The sequence below is a fragment of the Podarcis erhardii genome (assembly GCF_964252035.2).
Source record: "Podarcis erhardii genome assembly, chromosome: 3".
Classification (NCBI taxonomy): Eukaryota; Metazoa; Chordata; class Lepidosauria; order Squamata; family Lacertidae; genus Podarcis; species Podarcis erhardii.
Window position 1 is genome coordinate 49,914,381 of NC_138507.1, and position 19,294 is coordinate 49,933,674.

The 19,294-nt window shown below is 41.6% G+C and overlaps 1 protein-coding gene across 1 annotated transcript in view; it reads right to left on the reverse strand.

Moving 5' to 3' along the window:
• Positions 1-2,538: 2,538 nt before the first annotated feature.
• The window catches only part of PREP (prolyl endopeptidase), a 63,681-nt gene continuing 46,925 nt past the window's right edge, over positions 2,539-19,294 (reverse strand). Inside the window, exons 11-15 of the mRNA XM_081857011.1 lie at positions 12,660-12,796; positions 9,641-9,735; positions 7,001-7,132; positions 4,746-4,902; positions 2,539-3,269 (exon numbers count right to left, since the gene is read on the reverse strand). Of these exons, the coding sequence (XP_081713137.1) occupies positions 2,975-3,269; positions 4,746-4,902; positions 7,001-7,132; positions 9,641-9,735; positions 12,660-12,796 (816 nt within the window). The 3' untranslated portion in view covers positions 2,539-2,974. The remainder of the gene's footprint in view (positions 3,270-4,745; positions 4,903-7,000; positions 7,133-9,640; positions 9,736-12,659; positions 12,797-19,294) is intronic.

Here is a 19,294-nt window from a genome sequence, read left to right on the forward strand (position 1 = left end):
CTGTCAAAAAACGATATCAGGTTAGTCTGACACGACTTATTTTTCAGAAATCCATGCTGACTATTGGTGATCACAGTATTCCTTTCTAGGTGCTCACAAACTGTTTGCTTAATGATCTGCTCCAGAATCTTCCCTGGTATTGATGTCAGACTGACTGGGCGGTAATTATTTGGGTCCTCTCTTTCCCCCTTTTTGAAAATAGGGACAACATTTGCCCTCCTCCAGTCTGCCGGGACTTCGCCTGTTCTCCAGGAATTCTCAAAGATGACTGCCAGTGGTTCTGAGATCACATCTGCCAGTTCTTTTAATACTCTTGGATGCAGTTCATCTGGCCCTGGAGACTTGAATACATCTAAACTAGCCAAGTATTCTTGTACTATCTCCTTAGTTATTCTGGGCTGTGTTTCCTCTGCTGAATCATTTGCTCCAAATTCTTCAGGTCGGGCATTGTTTTCTTTATCGGAGAAGACTGAGGCAAAGAAGGCATTGAGGAGTTCAGCCCTTTCTGTGTCCCCTGTTTGCATTTCACCGTCTTCTCCTCTGAGTGACCCCACTGTTTCTTTGTTCTTCCTTTTGCTACGAACATAGATGATGTCTCAAATTGTGGAGATAAACGTCGTGCAGTTTTGGAGGAAACCGCAGTAACTGTCAGCATATTTCTCCCTTTCCCCTTAGGGGTTGCACTGGATCTTTTTTTTTGGGGGGGGAGGGGATAGCTTGTTCTGTGTCCAGGCTACAGACCTGCAAGGCAAAGTTGCTCATTGAGTGTTTGACTGGCAGTGGTAATGGTTAGAGTAGACTGCCTGGTCTTCTCAGGGAACTTACCTGCATAGCATGGCAAGTACATATGCTTTGAAGAGACACACTTCTCCCAGCTGTTGGCGGCTATAGCCATAGCTTGGACAAGACACAGCATTCGCATACAGCTACGAGGAGGAGCAGACGGTTGCAGCAGATAAACTTTCAAATTCACTTGGTTACCTGGCAAGTGCTGTGTCCTATCACCCTTGTGTGCTCTAAGTGTGCATGATCTGAGGCTGGATAAATATAGGTCAATGCATCTCACTATCTAAGGGACACAGGTGGTGCTGTGGGTTAAACCAACAGAGCCAAGGACTTGCTGATCAGAAGGTCGGCGGTTCGAATCCCCGTGATGGGGTGAACTCCCACTGCTCGGTCCCTGCTCCTGCCAACCTAGCAGTTCGAAAGCACGTCAAAGTGCAAGTAGATAAATAGGTACCGCTCCGGCGGGAAGGTAAACGGCATTTTCGTGCGCTGCTCTGGGTTCGCCAGAAGCAGCTTAGTCATGCTGGCCACATGACCCGGAAGCTGTATGCCAGCTCCCTCGGCCAATAAAGCGAGATGAGCGCCACAACCCCAGAGTCTGGACCTAATGGTCAGGGGTCCCTTTACCTTTACCTCACTATCTGGAGTTATGGTGTCTCTCTGTGTGGTTTATGTACTGTTGGTATACTGAAATCAGGTGTCGACTGATTCAACAGCATATGACACGGGTGGAACAATAGGCAGGGGAGAGTGATTTTTTTTCCCCTCCCCCTTCTTCTTCCTTTCCACTGAGTTGAATGGCGGACATTTCCTTTACATTAGCTCTGTAGCTGGTGGAAAGTTTTGCAAGTATTGTTCAGGGTGTACAGAATTTTGCTTAACTCTGCTCCTCCCATGTCCCACCATCTCCACTCATTAGGCCTGGTGGAAAGTGACAGCACAGCAGACCTGGTATGGCAGTGCACTAGTGTGTCAGTGCAGTTACGACATATCTGATGTGTCATTATTGTAAGCATATTCTCTAAAGAACAATAGAAAGCAGAAAAAAATGACAGGTGCTAATCAATCCTCCTTTCTTTTTGCCCTTCTCCTCCCCCAAAGATTTTTTACTTCCTTGGTATTTCAAACAAAAGGAAAGAAAAAACAGTGCCCTGCCTTGGACAGATGACATTTCCAAATCAAGATTTTACTGCAGAGAAAAACATTTACTATTTGTCAATCAAGAGTATATCAGACATTGAAAAATATTTCATTATATTAAAGGGAAAGCCTGATCTTCTCATTTAGCATTTAAGTTTGTATAACTTAGGTATATCTTGAGAAAAGACCATGTCTTAATGGCAGAGCATCTATTTTGCACACTGGTCTCAGGTTCAACCCCTGCCATCTTTGGGAAGGGCTGCAAAAAAACCTCTGGAGGACTGCTGTTGACAATAGTGTGCCAACAATACTGTACTAGATGGATCAATGAGGCAACTAGGGCAAATTCTTATCTTCTGAGAAAAGGCCCGAAGTACCAACTCATCCAAGAGAAGCAGAGGCTCTTCCAGTTGCATTGCTACTCAATTTGCAGCACCTCCTTTTAATTGTAACAGCCCGGAGATTATAGATAACAAGACTGGTTAAAAATAGATGTTAAAAGGAAAGAGGTGTGAGTGTATTGCACTGTGCGAAACAACGCAATTGCGTACTGATTCAAAGCAGTGCTGCATAAAAGCCAGACCTTTAAAAGAACTGACACACAACCTGAAATTACTCCGCATTTGTAATATAGTTATTTTAATGGAGAGGCATTGGCAATAATCCCAACACTCGTCGTGGCTGTAAAGAAAATACGAGTTGACAGTCTATACTGGAACAGTACTTACATTTAATTACGAGAGCATTGGATATGTTTACAAGGAGAAAAACCACATTAAAACCTTTTCACCACCAACACCTTTGACTTTTAAGAATTCACGTTAACAGCGTCATCTGCAATCTGCCTAATTATCCAAACATGCTATTTAAAAGGTATGACTGGAACTAAAATGAAGAGCCAAGAGTAAACACTGAACAGAAGCAGAAGAGAGACAGAGTTCATGGGAAGCTGGGCGTGGCAGTTCTTAAATGTAAGTACTACACCAAGTGCTCCTGTATAGTTTTAAAAGGTTGTTCAAGCCCTTGATTTAACTGAGACAGTAATGGCCTATTCTATCCATTCAAGATTTAGGCATCTTGCTATAAAGGCAAACATGTCAGATGCTTCCTCTATAACTTTGGCTGTGGGCTTCCCAGCCCCGTGGCCAGCCTTGGTGTCCACGTGAATTAGTAGTGGGTTGGTCTGCTTGGGGCTTCGGCCTACGACATATTGCAGAGTAGCAATGAACTTCAGGGAGTGAAGAGGCACCACACGGTCATCATGATCAGCTGTTAGAAGTAAGGTGGCAGGATACTGAACTCCTTCTCCTTCCGGAATTTTGATATTGTGGAGTGGAGAATACCTGTTAGAAGGACACACATTTGTTGGAGGCTTGATAAAATGCTGCCAGTTGGCAGGAAAGTGGGAAAAGAATAAGGAATCCTAGGGGCTGGGAACATGATTGACTTATTCAAGACATTTCTATACCGTCTAATTATTTGCATTTGTTAAGTGGTGTAAAACATAAAAACAAACCACAAAAAATGAGACAATAGGACAATTATCACAAAACTGAATACTATCTTAAAATGAGGAGGGAAGGAAGGGGAGCCATGGATCTTCTGCTCACGACTGCAGCGGGATCCCACCGTCGTCGTCTGTAGGCATTCACTCCATAAGACGCACAGACATTTCCCCTTACTTTTTAGGAGGCAAAAAATGTGTCTTATGGAGCGAAAAATACGGTAAGTCTTAATCACCTGCATCAAGTTGAGCAAGGAGGATGGTGACTAATCTCAGCTGGGGAGGTTTTCCACCGGCCTGGGCCCATCACACTATATGAATGACTTCTATATTGAGCTGTGCATCTGAGCCACCAACAGAGATTTCCCCAAAGATCTCAGTGATTTGGCCAAGATATAATGGCTAAAGCAGCCCTTAAGATATCCTGGAGCCATGTTGTTAGGCTCCTTGTAAATTAATGCAAGAAACTTGAACCTGGCCTTGGTGACGCATGGGCAGCTAGTGCAAACGTTTAAGAACCCAAGTTATGTGCTGGTACTCTGAGAATTAGTTCTTGTTGAGGAATGGGATGTCTCAATCTAGAAAAGGTACATGTGGCCTACTGACATATACTCATTCTCATTCCAATCCAAGAGTTGGCAGGAACGGTTGAAAGGAAAGGGGCTCCTTAAATTTTATGGTAGTTTCCGCCTCCTCCCTTTTGTGTGTGTATATGGCTGAGAACAAGAAGAGGATGTAAGAGTACACAGAGCAGTTAACTTGGGGGTTAATGTGACAAATTTTATTCCAGGGATTGCTAGGAAATGACACTGGAAATAAAAACTGCCATTATTGTAGGGTCCTATGGCAAGACCACATTTCAAAAACTGTGTTCTGTTCTGATCACCACATCTCAAAAGGGGAAACTGCTTATGATCACCAGCTGTTCAGAACACTTTGTTGGGTTTCATAGCTGATTAAAGGTTGTAGCCATAAAACGCCCCCCCATGGTAAAACTAAGTGGAGTTAAAATGTTAGCTGCATTCCTAACATATTGGGAATACCTTTCACTATCCCAGTTTCAATATATTTATTTTGAAGTAATTTCTGCTGATTATATAGAGTTTATCTCCAGGCCAATGTACTCAGAACTGCAAGCTAAGTTGCCTACAAGAGATAATGTATAAATGGATTTATGATGTCACTTAACAATGTGATTTTCAATTATTAAGAGAAAATAAGGGGTGGGTGGGAAACAAGCAGCTTCCATATCATTGTGATTCAAGAAGGTGGCAGTGAATATAAACTAGGAAAAACCAAACCAAACTTTACTTACTTGTACAGCCAGGCAAACTGTTCTTTATAATCAGAGCAGCCAAAGTCTGTTGTCCAAGCATGACCAATGGTGAATTTGTGGAATTTTAACATGTCCATCACTCCTACTTGAGCAATAACACAGCCAAATAGATCAGGACGCTGATTGGCACAGGCAGCTGGAGAGTGGAGGAAAACACACCCAACCCAAATTGAATTTAATGTTTAAAGCAGCTAGCAATGCTAATATCTACAAGTAGCAGTTATAAAGATAGCCATCAGAGGACGTCAACATTTGAAACGTGTACGGGCAAACCTGCATAGGAACAGATCAGTTTGTTGCTTTAGCACTAAGGCAGAAGTTTATTAGGGGGGAAAGAGGATGAGATGCAGGAGAACCTGCTTCCATTCTGTGGGGAACTGGAATCCATGAAGCTGTCTTTATGACAAAAACAAATCTGCATGTTTTAGAACGGGGCCATTGCTGAACTTAAAGGAAGGAAGGGCAATTTCATGCAGACAAGGAGCAACTGTGGGATGGTGCAAACTCTTCCTCCATCTGTTCCAAGGATGGGGGCCCTGTGGCCTTCCAGATGTTGCCAAACTTCATGTGTTTGGCCATCCAGTTGTTACCCTATTAACTTTAGTGGCAAAGTTCTGTGGAGTTAGTCCAAAGCACTGCCCGATAATCAGTGCTGCCTTTTGTGTGCTGAGCTCGACAAGTGAAGCATCGACACTGAACAGCCATTTGAAAAGCCTATTATTAAATAGAGTTTGTCCTTGTGTTTCCCAAGGACCTGAAGAGGAAGAACTTGAAATAGAAACAAAAGATTAAGGAAGCACAGCATTTTTAGAGCAGCAAGTCTACTGAGAAGAGAGGGGTTACGGGCCTTCCGTGATTTCAGACAATTTCAATGGCTGGTAAATAATTTAACTGGAACCGTATGCTCAGGTTCCGGGGGACTGATACATCCAAATATTGGAGAGTGTCAGAGCAGATCTAAATACCCACAAGCCATTTGGCAGGCCAAGAATTCATGAAGTAAACATGCCAGTACACAGACTCTGTTTTACTGAAATTAAAACAAAAACCTGAGACAGTCCCAGATTGGTTAATTTTCTCAAAATGGAGGGAATGCAGGGGTGGTCAGGAAGAAAAACACACTTGTGTGAGCAGTGGGTTTCCTACAGGCATCTGGGTGGCCACTGTGAAAACAAGATGCTGAACTAGATGGACCATTGACCCGATCCAGCAGGATCTTCTTATGAATCAGTCCCTAGTTATACACAGCTCCAGGGAAGCATTAATGTCTTATATCACAAGAATATTATACACTTCATACTGTTAGTCTCATTACATTCCTAAGAAAAGGTGGAAGGGGAACAGACTTCTTGGTATCATCAACATGGTTTGGGGAAGGAGGCGGACTTGGCAAAAGATGACTGTTTTGAGATAAGGCTCTTGCATTAAGAGATTTATCACACTAATTTGGGAACTGTTTTCTAAATAAAGCCCTAAAAATTCTGCCATAGGCTTAAAAATGGTGAGGTTGTGTGGATTTGGGGTATATGCTACAGTCATATTTCAAATGTAATTCCATGACTATGCAGTCAGACCCATAAGAAATAAAGAAAAACAGAGAATGGAACTCAAAACTGTAATGCTTAAACCCAATTAGTGCCTGTTGTGTATGTGCTGCTCTAGCAAAGATCCACTTGTGGTTTTGCTTTGTTTTTTTTTAAAAAAAGAACACAGTGTTCCACTGTGCATGAAAAGGGGAACAGGTGATAATCTACCATTGCTGTATCAAGGCTTTGGTCCTGGATAAACATAAGGACAAAATACTTCAAAATAGGAGAGTGTGGGCTGAAACAGACTTAGTGGCAACTAGTGATGCAAAAGTCAGCTCTGACTAGCTATTTTTTGATATGAATTTCTCTTTCCTTCCCTAACTAAAATAAAAAAGTGTTTTGTATGAAGCCGGTTCTACCCTACAGGAAGAAAAAGAAAGGTGCCTCAGTGCAGTAATTATGTGTGCAGCTCATAAAGGCAGATGTTTTCTTAAATGGCCAATTGGTATTCTGCAGGCCTAGACAATATTTGGGTATTGCCCTAATTACTTCAGTTTGTTAACAAATGGTGCAATGTCCAACTTGTGTGGGGAGGGAAACGTCCTTCCAGAGCTTATCCTCTGAGTCCTCCATTTACATGACATTAAATTCACTTAGCTTTGTCATTTTTAAAAAAGGAAAAGGAAGTAGACAGCCTCTTCTTACCCACTAAGAGACCCCCATTTGAACCTCCATTGATAGTCAGTTTCTTTGGAGAAGTATACCCTTCTTTGATAAGATACTCAGCTGCACACTGAAAGTCATCAAAGCAGTTTTGCTTATTGGCCAGGATGCCACCTAAATGGAAATGAAGAAAACAAGCTAGTTAACCCTTTGAAAATACACAGATACACACACTTTTGACATTGCCGATTCAGAACATGTACTCTAGGGTGTATGTACACACAAGAAGAACTGCTTGGATTAAATTTTTCAGTTCCACAAGTATTTTAATAATGTATGCAGTTGAGGAACACAAAAAAGATAATGAATATCACGTGCAAGAGAGACTTCAGAAAATGGTCTTGCCAGTATCTTTAATGCTTTCAGAAGGCTTGAATAATACATACCTATGCTAAAGGCTTGGGGGGGGGGGGGCGGAGGGAGGAAGGAAGGAAAGCACAGACCAGGTAATGTTCCTAATAACTGATCGCTGTAGATTGCAGACAAAACGGTCACGTACATTTCTGACTGAAGTTTTTTCTTAATGGGAAATCAACAGCATCCAGCTCATTTATGGTATTTTAAGCTTATAGGCTTATAAAATTAATAGTCCCCCCCCCCAAAAAAAGGTAAATGAGCGCTTTCCTTAAAAACAATAAATCTTTCATTCATATGGTATCAGGGCTAGAGAAATATATCTTCCTTTTGAGATCTAGCATTTATCTACCACAGATCAACACAGAACTTGAGGTGCACAGCTAAAGGTATCAAAACAAAGAAAAGCACAACACTATCACAAACACAATTGTATAGGAATGCAGAGATGTTTAAGAGCTAGTGTGCTTTTTTGCTGTGCAGCAAGATCTGTTTTCTTGCCTACCCTCCTGCCTTTCCTTGTTCCAAATCTAGCAAACATTTTATTCCCTCTTTTCCATTCAGTAGATAGGTTTTTTTCAAGTTAATAAAAATAAATAAATCAGGTGGAACAAAATAAATTTTACTGGGCAAGGCAGGTCCCTTGATTTTCACCAACAGTATACCCCTCTTTGATAAGATAACAGCATACTTCAAAACAAGTCAAAGCCATATTCACATTAAGATAACAATACAATAATGCTTCTTAAATCCACAGGCAGAAAATGACGTTATGCATAAAGGCTTGGATCCATAGTGGTCTTGCATGGGCAGAAGACACTAAGTTGTCACAAAAGGTGCCCTTCCTTCTCCTCCTGCAACACCTGCATCCCATCCCATTCTATTCTGGAAAATCCTCCAATGCTTAGAAGCTGCTTTTGGAGTAACAAGCAGCCACAATGGGGAGTTCTGCTTATACATCTTTGATCCAAGCCAAGATGTACAGAATTCATATACATACTTCACATAAACATAGAAAATAATCAAGATTACAATGTTGGATCTCTTAGGATGTAGCAGTAAACTACGGTTTATTGCTGTGAGAACAAACCAATGCCTTGGACCCATCTGCTTCCTATTCTCTACTTCTCAGATAGGACTGCAAGCACAAGATCAGAAGATTTCACTTCTATTTTCAATTAGCCCAGTTCATTCTTAAGTTTTTGTGTGTGGTTAATCTATGGTTTGTTATTATGGTTAATCTATGGTTTATTGAAATAAACCAGCTTCATAAATCAGGGTTTTAAGTTGGCTTATTTCAGAAAGCCACAACCACAGTTTGTTGAAATTAATCAAAAACAGAAGTAAAGATTTGCAGTTTCATCCTTAGCAGATGTGCTGGAGGAAGAGAGAGTACATAAGCCTGCAGAAAGTTCTCATAATGATAAACCATAATTTATTATTACATCCTAACGTAGTCAGTAAATTTTTCTGGATCATAGCCACGAAAACAATTACTGTGGCTCAATCAAGGCAAATTTCTACAAATTATAGTGGTTAATATAAGTTAGGGTTGCCATATTTCAAAAAGTAAAAATCTGGACACAAAGGTTGTTGAGTTGTTTTTTTAAGGAAATTCGGACAGGGGTTGCCATACGTCTGGAGTTTTCTGGACATTCCAGGTGAAGCTCAGGCCACAGTGCCAAGCTCCATGAATATCAGTAATAGCTGCCCATGACACTTAAGAAACAACAGACTTCAACCTAATGCCAACACACAGTCTTGTGTACAAATGAAACGGAAAAACCAGAGCCCTCCCACATAAAGGCTAACTTTATTAAGAACTCATTAAAGGTCTACAGCTAATTTCCTGTTATTGAAGGGCACTTTGTTTTGGGGTAGTAATACTGTGTTTTCTCTTTCTGAAAACCCCAATTACTGGGAAACACTCCAGGCTACAGAAGTAATTAAAATAATAATGAGGAACAAAACTGATGCAGTAATGGAGAAAATTATTTTGTAAATTAAGAAATATGGACATTTTCAAATAAATCTGTGATGGTGTTCCGGAGTCAAATTAAGGTAATAAAACAAAAACAAAACCAGACCTCTGCAGTGGTTTAGCATGGAGACATGCAAACATTTGACCTGTGGAAAGACAATCACAGTGCAACCCTTTACATGACTACACTCAGAAGCGAGTTCTGCTGAGAGTTGTATGTGTCCAGGATTGCAGATTGTTATTGAATAAAGCACTTTACATATGTTCTTGCACCAAGGAACTCTTACCTTTGTGCCAGGTCTCTCCATATTCACCACCTCCTCTGATATTAGCCACAGCTAGAATGCCACCCAGGTGTCTTACAAAAATGAGTCTTGATACACTGCAAATATATATATGCAAAGACAATTAATTGGTAAATATTTTCAGCGCTTGACCTATGATGCTCAAAATGTAGCTGGAGGAGGAATATGTTTCCATTCATAGATTCAAAGAAATGGAAGGGACTCTGGGAGTTAACTAGATCAACTACCTGTGATGCAGGAATCTCAACTAGATCGTGCATGGCAGATAGCCACCCAACCTCTGTTTAAGAACCTCCAGGGAAGGAGAGCCCACCACCTCCCATGGAAGGAAAGAAAAATGAGAGATGTAGGAACACAGGAAGCTCCTTATTCTACAGGTCCATCTAGCTCAGAATTTTCTACAGTGACTGGCAACAGCTCTCCACTATTTCAGGCCAAGTTCTCTCCTAAGTCCTACCTTGGAGATACTGGGGATTTAACCTGGAACTTCCTGCATGCAAGGCAGGTGATCTGCCACTGAGCGGCAATGCCTCCATTTAGACAAGCAGCTGGATTAGAACCAAGCCACTTCCTGGTCCTCCCACAGCATATTCCACAACGTCAGGGGCTCTGATATATGGCCCAGGGTGCCAGAGATTTCTGCAGTGGTGAAGAAGGAAGACACAATACCTCCCATGGGCCCTTGGACACCATCCAAGGCGTCACAGGAATGCAGTCTTAAATGCTATTCAGACACCAGAGTCCGGCTAGTTTTCCAAAAAAGACATGCCATGTTAATTTAAAAAGCCAAAAGATGAGTGATATTGAGGGAACAGAACCTTTAATGCCATTTTAATTCACAGGATACTGCCTGCCAGTTAATGATCCCTTTTTGGCAGGAGGTATTTAGATGTTCTAGCTCGACTCTAGGAAACTGATCTCTGTTTCTTCTTTTTCACCCAACTAATGGGCACAGTCAGTCCAACAGGAAGCTTGGCTGCACAAGATGTGTTTCTTTTTGGTAGTTATAAAGACTATACAAGCCAATTGGGGGCAGCGGTAGAGGGTGGGAGGAAGCCGTGTGACACTAGCAGAAGTCCTTGCATAAGCTTCTGCTGATGTAGCTGGTTAGCTGAATCTGGTCCAGAGTTTTTTGTTTTTTAAAAAGTGTGCATATTACTGTATCTGTATGTATATGTATGGGCCTCAAAACAAAGGCTAGGGTGCCCTTTTGATGTTCTTATTTTCCATTGGCCAGCAGTTCTGTTTCCCCACTGGCTTCCAGCCCTTAGACCAGTTACGGGGAACGTTTGTTAGTCCAGGTGTTGCTGAGCTACAACTCCCATCAGCCCCAAGTGAGCATGGTCAAAGGCCAAGCTTCCTCTCCCAGACTGCATTCTGGTCAAACACACCACCTCCATTTGCCAGCATTCTACATCTACACTGAGCCAACCTGGTAGCACTAAGACTGAAAGGTACAGGTGAGCTGCTAGTTAATGCTTCATGTGCCCTAAGTGACTAAGATCTTTGACTTTACAAACGTGGCTGCAAATAGTCTGTGACACAGCGATGCGCACGAGACACACTTACACACATGCTGCACACACTGTAGTAAGATCACTGTGTGCACCAAGATGATTTTTTATCCTAAAGCTGAGCTCAGTGATAAAATGCGAAAGGTTTGCAGCTTATATATTATGCAAGTGTTTTTTGTGTGTTTTTTAAGTCCATTTAAGCAGGCATTTTTGGTTCTCTGCTTCTGGACTTATGACTCATTCATTTGGGCTTTATTGTCAGGTCACATCTGCAAGGTACATAGCTGAGTGACTGGCTGCTGAATAAAAGACATGACAGCAAAATATGGAGAAAGCCCTTGGGATGTTGAGAGGATAGTTTCCCCCTGGTCACCTGTTCTTGGAATCTTGCAAAGAGCGTGTTCTTATTTCAAGTGTTCTCTTCCATGGTATTGAGTACCTATGAGCCATCTGCCAGAAAATAGCCCCTTCTTCAAAGGCTGACCTCTTTTTTTAGCTGCTAAGTGAACACAAGGATCTGGTGGGGGAACACTCGAGGCCTGAAAACTTGAACTTTTGCATTAAAAAACTGTCCACATTCCTTGCAAAGGGAACTTCATATCTGAACTTAGAATAAAACAAGTTAACTATAATAAGGCTTAAAAAAAGAAAGAATCAGAATTGTGTACAAATGCTGAAAATAGCAAAGCTTTAGGAGTAAATGGAAGTGAAATAAAGGGAAGAGAAGGGTAAGAATAACAGGCAAGTAGTAGTTGTGCATAGACCTAACAGTGGCTCTTAATTCAAGTCAGCAGAGCAAGAGATTGTCTTTGCTAAACACCATTGACTGAGAGCATGGATCTTAAGGCATGGAAGGATTCAATAATTTCAACTTAATGTCACCCCCATGGGAGATGTATAAGAACCTATTTGTAACATTTACAGCACTATTCTGCTAGCCTCCTGGAAATTTAAGTGAAGTTTTTCTCCATTTTTTATTTTTATTTTTGAAATGTATACTTGATCTACGGCTCAAAGCAGTTCTCAGGGCAGTGCAGAGGTACTACTTAGGGCAGAGCAGGGTTGGCACCCTCTGCATTTGTCAGATTATCTCTCCTAAACACACAAAGATCATCTATGTAAGAAAAGGAGTGTCACCATTAGACTCGTAGTTTGGTCATGACTTTCAAGCTAGCACAGAAACTCTGCCAGACGAAAAATAAGGACTATAGGCATGTTAAAGGAGACCTGCAGTGTGGTCAACAAAAATCTGAAAGCAGAAAAGAGCTGGTAAGAGGTGACAAAGCAGGTTGCTTAATTAGCAAACGATCACTCATGTTTTGGGAACTCCCTTGACCTGGGTATTTCCACTGGGTTTAAGTTTCAGTATCAGTATCCATTAGCTGCAAATTCAGGCTATATAATACACCGAACAACTTTCTTAATATAAAATTACTGGCACTATTACTATTCTGACAAATCTTCATAAGCACCCCATCTCTGCTTACCTGTAGCTTGGTGTGATTGATATGTTGAAGCCACCATAACCATAAAGGAAAGCAGGATGAGACCCATCTAATTTGATTCCTTTTTTGTGGACAACAAACATTGGAATCTTAGTACCATCTTTGCTGGGGTAGAAAACCTGGGACAGAGAAAAAAATATATGTGTATCATTGGTACAGTCAGTCTGCTTGGATGGATCTTAGCCACAGGCAACCATTCTAATTTACAAAGGAAAAGAATGGGAAATAGAAATAAATAGCATTTTGATTGTTAGGAAGTTGAAGGATGCAAGAATTATAACACAAGACAAGCACTGCTAAATCAGACCACCGAGTCTAGCATTCTGTTACTGTGTCCAACCAGATGTCGTCAGCAATTTTTAAGTCAGCCATTGGGGAAAACACTGTTGTACGCCACTTTGGACACTGTTCAAAAAAGTGGATACAAATCAATTAAATGAATGACTGGAGCAGAGTAGGGGTTGATAGTTTTCAGATTATATTCCTAAACTTGCTTGAACACGTGTTTCTCTGAAATCCAAAACAAATGAGAACAAGGGAGTCGGGCTTCACTAGAGAACAGAAACTCCTACTGTAAAGACCCTGTTCCTAGTTTCTGATAGTATTAGTTTATAGCAGGGGTGGGGAACCTATGACCAGATATTACTGGACAGCAACTTCCATCATTCTATACCATTGGTTGTGCTGGCTGGGAGTGATAGGAGTTGGAGTCCAATGACATTTGGGGGGCGGGCACAGATTCCGCTCCCCTGCTTTACAGGGAACTGATACCTAGACTAGAGGCTCCGCTGCTTATATTAATGAGCAATAGAATCACACATAGGAAGAGGTGCTTCCCAAAGCAGGCAAGATCCAGGCTATTTAGGGCTTTAAACCCAGCACCTTGAATTGCTAACTAAAATTTCCCAGCAATTAAGGAATAGAATGCAATATTCTTCTTCTTCTTTTTTTAATGCTTTATAAAAATACACACAGACAGCTTTGCTGAAATAAGCCACACAGAAAACTAGGTGAGAGCTATTTTTGTAGCTAGCAGATAACTTCAAGAGGAATACGATCCCTCTCTCCCACATGATATTTAGTGAGTATATTTATCACTGTGCCCACGGTTGGTAAAATCAACCAAATGACATTTGGGGGGCGGGCACAGATTCCGCTCCCCTGCTTTACAGGGAACTGATACCTAGACTAGAGGCTCCGCTGCTTATATTAATGAGCAATAGAATCACACATAGGAAGAGGTGCTTCCCAAAGCAGGCAAGATCCAGGCTATTTAGGGCTTTAAACCCAGCACCTTGAATTGCTAACTAAAATTTCCCAGCAATTAAGGAATAGAATGCAATATTCTTCTTCTTCTTTTTTTAATGCTTTATAAAAATACACACAGACAGCTTTGCTGAAATAAGCCACACAGAAAACTAGGTGAGAGCTATTTTTGTAGCTAGCAGATAACTTCAAGAGGAATACGATCCCTCTCTCCCACATGATATTTAGTGAGTATATTTATCACTGTGCCCACGGTTGGTAAAATCAAACACCACTACAGTGTCTTAAATTAGCTCCTGCTCAATCACAGCTACACAGGCGGGGGGGGGGGGGAATTTCAAAAGATTAGAGTGGGGGCGGAGAATGCAAAGGGGGGCGGGGGGGCGGGAAATGGAACAAGGTTTCCAAAGCATCTATTATTTAGTTACACGGCATGCAACAGGTGACGACACACTCTTCCAGCCCTGAAAGCAGCCTGCTTTAACATGTCTTTCACAAGAATAAACACTTCCATAAATCAGCATCAAAGGCTTGCGCAGAATAACAGCCTCCATGCATGCCTGTGATAGGAGCTATTGAATAAAACTGAACCAGTGCCGGCTGCAGTACCAGAAAGTGGACATGGAGAAAGAGGAGGAATAAATCAACTGGTAGCCTCTAAGCAAAGCATTTTTTTCACAATCATTTAATTCTTCACACAGTACAACTTGGCTGGCTCTGAAACGGGATTAGGCAAAATTACGGAGGAGAAGGCTACTAGCCATGATAACTATCATCTGCCTCCACAGTCAGAGACAGTGATGCTTCAGAGGACCAGTTGCTGGAAACCTCAGGAGAGGAGACTGCTCTGGTGCTTAAATCCTGCTTGTGGGTTTTCTACAGGCACCTGGGTGGCCACTGTGAGAACAGGATGCTGGACTAGGTGGGCCATTGACCCAATCCAGTAGGCTCTTCTTAGATTCTTAAAACTACCTTCCATGGCAAAAAATAGCAGATCTGTCCCCTATTAAGGATGCATCTTGTCTCCATTCAATATGGGATAATCTCAGTTTCCTTGCACTGGATCTGAATATGATAGCACCAGGGAAAAAGGGGTGTGAATTCAGCTCAAGTCAATGCTTTATACCTATCCTGTAGGACTCAGGTATATTGGATACCCATTTGACCAACTGATCACGATGGACCCCCAAGGACTGTTTTACTGCTTTATCCCAATGAAAGAACAGGTGACCTAATGTTGCCAGCCTTGGTGCCAAACCTGCAGGTAAATACAGTGGTACCTCGGGTTAAGTCATTAATTCGTTCCGGAGGTTTGTTCTTAACCTGAAACTGTTCTTAACCTGAAGCATCACTTTAGCCTATGGGGCCTCCTGCTGCCGCCGCGCCGCCAGAGCATTATTTCTGTTCTCATCCTGAAGCAAAGTTCTTAATCTGAAGCACTATTTCTGGCTTAGCAGAGTCTGTAACCTGAAATGTATGTAACCCGAGGTACTACTGTAAAGGCTTCCGTCAAGGGAGGCACATACCTAGATATGGTCAGAAAAGCTGTTACAGAAAATAGAAGAAGAATTATAAATAATCAAGAAAGACTTCAGGTAAGTTTTTTTCCACTAGCCACCCATAGGGACGTGAAGCAGCAGTGTCATGCTGGTAAAAGAAAAGTGCCAGGAGTCTTTAAAAAAAAAAATTAGCCCTTGTTAGTGAGCCTTGCAGTCGAGTAGCAAATGGCTGCTGGACAGAAACTCCCCAGGTGGCAGGAGAGAGGGGGAAAAGAGGTGCGGAAGAAACGGAAGAAAATATAATTTCCCCAAAAAAATCTGACAGAAATCCTGCAGCGAAGGCATAGAATAAAGTTTTTTTTTTCATTGTTGCTTAACCAAGCAAGGAAAATAGTTTAATTCCCTCCACACAAATATCAAATGTCAAAAAGGTTTGATGCAAAGTGGGTTAATCAAAAGCTTTTGAAGGCAGCCCTTTTATTGCACTTCTATTCTTTTTGAATTTTTGCAGAGCACACTGAAGATCAGTGAGCATTCTTTCTACTTTTTGAAAAGGTGTCTCATTGAATGCATTACTAGGAAACCTGAGAAATTAAAGTCAGATCCCTTTCATTAAAGTAGCCCTTAATGCCAGAACGCGCCATGATGCAGGCAATTATTGAAACAACAGTCGATAGCAAAGGGGAAAGTGTCAAAGGAGAACGATATAACTGACACACACAGAAGTCTTTGCAATATAAATAATGGATGTCGTTTAAACTGTGGCTTGGAATCTTGATCCCCTTCTTCCTCCCCACCCCAGTATCTTCTCACCTCTGACACTGAGTGCTCTTAACAGTTTCCCAGCTGGAAGCTACAACAATTGAATGAATGTGCTAATACCTTTTAGCATCTTCTCCATATCACAAGAGACCAACCAGCCCAGGAGTGTCAACCTTGGCTGCCAGTGACACTCCAAAGCCTCTTATGCAGAGATAATTCCTACCACTCCTACCTGAAACATACTTATACAGTGGTACCTCGAGTTAAGTACTTAATTCATTCCGGAGGTCCATTATTAACCTGAAACTGTTCTTAACCTGAAGCACCACTTTAGCTAATGGGGCCTCCCGCTGCCACCACGCTGCCGGAGCACAATTTCTGTTCTCATCCTGAAGCAAAGTTCTTAACCCGAGGTACTATTTCTGGGTTAGCAGAGTCTGTAACCTGAAGCGTATGTAACCCGAGGTACCACTGTACTGTATAGTTTCCATTCCTAGCTGGGGATCAGATATAAGCAAGTCAACTTGCCAAAAAGGATACAGTGAAGGTGCAAGCCAGATGTCAATAGACAGGGGGTTTCCAAGGGTGCTGTCATACTAAAAGATCTACAGCGGTACCTCGGGTTAAGAACTTAATTTGTTCTGGAGGACCATTCTTAACCTGAAACTGTTCTTAACCTGAAGCACTACTTTAGCTAATGGGGCCTCCTGCTGCCGCCACTGTACTCATCCTGAAGCAAAGTTCTTAACCCGAGGTACTATTTCTGGGTTAGCGGAGTGTGTAACCTGAAGCGTCTGTAACCCGAGGTGCCACTGTATTTCATACAAGCACGGAGCAAGTTAGTAAGGGGCATCTGTAGCAGTGCCAGTTCCTCAGGTCAAAGTGGTCGAGTGGGCATGCATGCGGTAAAGATGTGATCACAAGCAAACTGGTCCCAAGGTGTTAAGGGCTTTATATACCAGTAGTAACACCTTGAACTTGGCCCAGTAGCAGACTGGCAACCAATGCAGGTATCTGAGCAGGGGTGTTAAATGCTGACAGGGTTTCACTCCTGTTAACAAACATGCTACAACATTCTGCACTAACAAGCTTCCAGTTCAAGCACATCCAGTTGTGGTTTCTGCTCTCCAGGAGCTTCTCCTTTAATTAGTTATGCTTTAAAAAAAAAGTCTCTTTAAATCACTCTTTGTTTCAAGAACCATCACAATCTTTTTCTTGAAAAAGTGATTTTGTTGTCAGCCTATTTATTAGATTGTATAGTAGCTGCTGCCAAGAAGAACATCAGTCTATGACAATGGAGGCCACCTATGGCTTATGATCATTAATCTTAGGAGTGGGAAAGGGAAATAGGAGTTGTGTTGAGATTAATAACGACTTTTTTCTGCAGTCACCCTACTTTGTAAGTTTCATGAGAGATGCTTCAAGGACAAAGCAGTAACAATTAGTCTGAGAAAGGTGACTGACTCTGAATAACTCATAGGCACATTTCTCACAGCTCAGGTTAGTAAATTCCCCAGGTGAAACTGAAAGCAAACATCCCTGTAATAAAATTGCCCAGCACTTTATACTAAAAAAACTGCTCTGTACAAAAAAAGGGGGGGAATGGCTACAAGCAAACAACGTCAGGCTGTAAGAAATAACAGGACAACAATAAAAATAATAACTTCCACCCTTGATCAAAGCTAATTCTACCGCAAAGTTGCAAAACTCATCCCATATTTCATTTAATTTTTCATGCTGAAAGTAGAAACACTGGATGGGTATCCAAAAAAGCTGTCCCATTTGCAAAAGTACATCTGCTTATGCCACAGAACCCCCCCCCCCTTCTCTCCATTTATCCCCAAATATGCTCTGGATGGTTGTGGGGGAAGCCCAGAACAACTGTGGGGGGAGGAAGTTCCATTGTGTAAACAGAAATCCTTGTAGGAACAGGACAACTTCACAGGATACAAACCACTGGCAACACCATGAAATCTCTACACGTTTAAACGTCTAGCTACAACTGAATGGGAGATCATCGCAGTTACATGTAAGAGGTGTTTTTGCAAAGAAATAACCTTTGAGTCCTGTAAGTTTTTATTTTATATGCTATGCATTCTACCATCTATATGAAGTCACTGGGTTATGTCATTCTGGGATTTGAAGCGAGGCCATCAGTATGCAGATGACATCCAGCTCTTATTTCTCCTTGTCATCAGAGTTAGGCAAAGCTGTGGTTTTTGCTGAACCAATGCCTGGATTTGGTTAGAGGCTGGATGAGCCAATAAACTTAAGCTGAATCCTGACAAGATGGAGGAAGTCATAGAATCATATAGTTGGAAGAGACCACAAGGGCCATCGAGTCCCACCCCCTGCCAAGCAGGAAACACCATCAGAGCACTCCTGACATATGGTTGTCAAGCCCTGCCTAGTTCTGGAAAGCCCTAAACACAGCCTTCCCCAACCTGAGGTTTTGGACTACAATTCCCATCAGCCTAAGAGAGAAGGCAAGTGGTACTCAAGATTCCTTAATTACAACATGGCGTCATTATTGTTTTACATTTTTTTGTGAACCATGTAGAGAACATAGTTGACTATAGATGCCTACTCATAAATTGAAGGCATTCTTAAGACATTCAATAAACTGTTTATGCACAGTACGATATAAGCATAAATAGAACTCTTTCAAGTACAGGATTATATTAACTATGCAGGGAACTGACATCTATAAACACTTTGTAAGCAGCTGGGACAAATGATTGGAACTTGAGTTGCTCTGCTAAACAAAGACTGTTACTTTCCAATTAAGATCTAATTTCAAAACCCAAAAAGCTTTTAATTTACTTTAACAGGCATAAATAACCCTTCTGAGCATATCACCTTTCTTTATTAAGGAAGCACTGTTATGCTAGATTCTAACGCGAATTTAATACTGTTTGTTGGATTGGCATAACACTACTGAACTCAGTTCAAAGAAGCCCATCTATAATTTATCTTCTCTTAAAGAAAGATCTCTAATGGGATTTGCAACGTAATACATTACTTCTCCCATTAAGAATGGAACTACACACCTAAACCCCAACCAAGACAAAGACCTTTTCGTTGACCAAA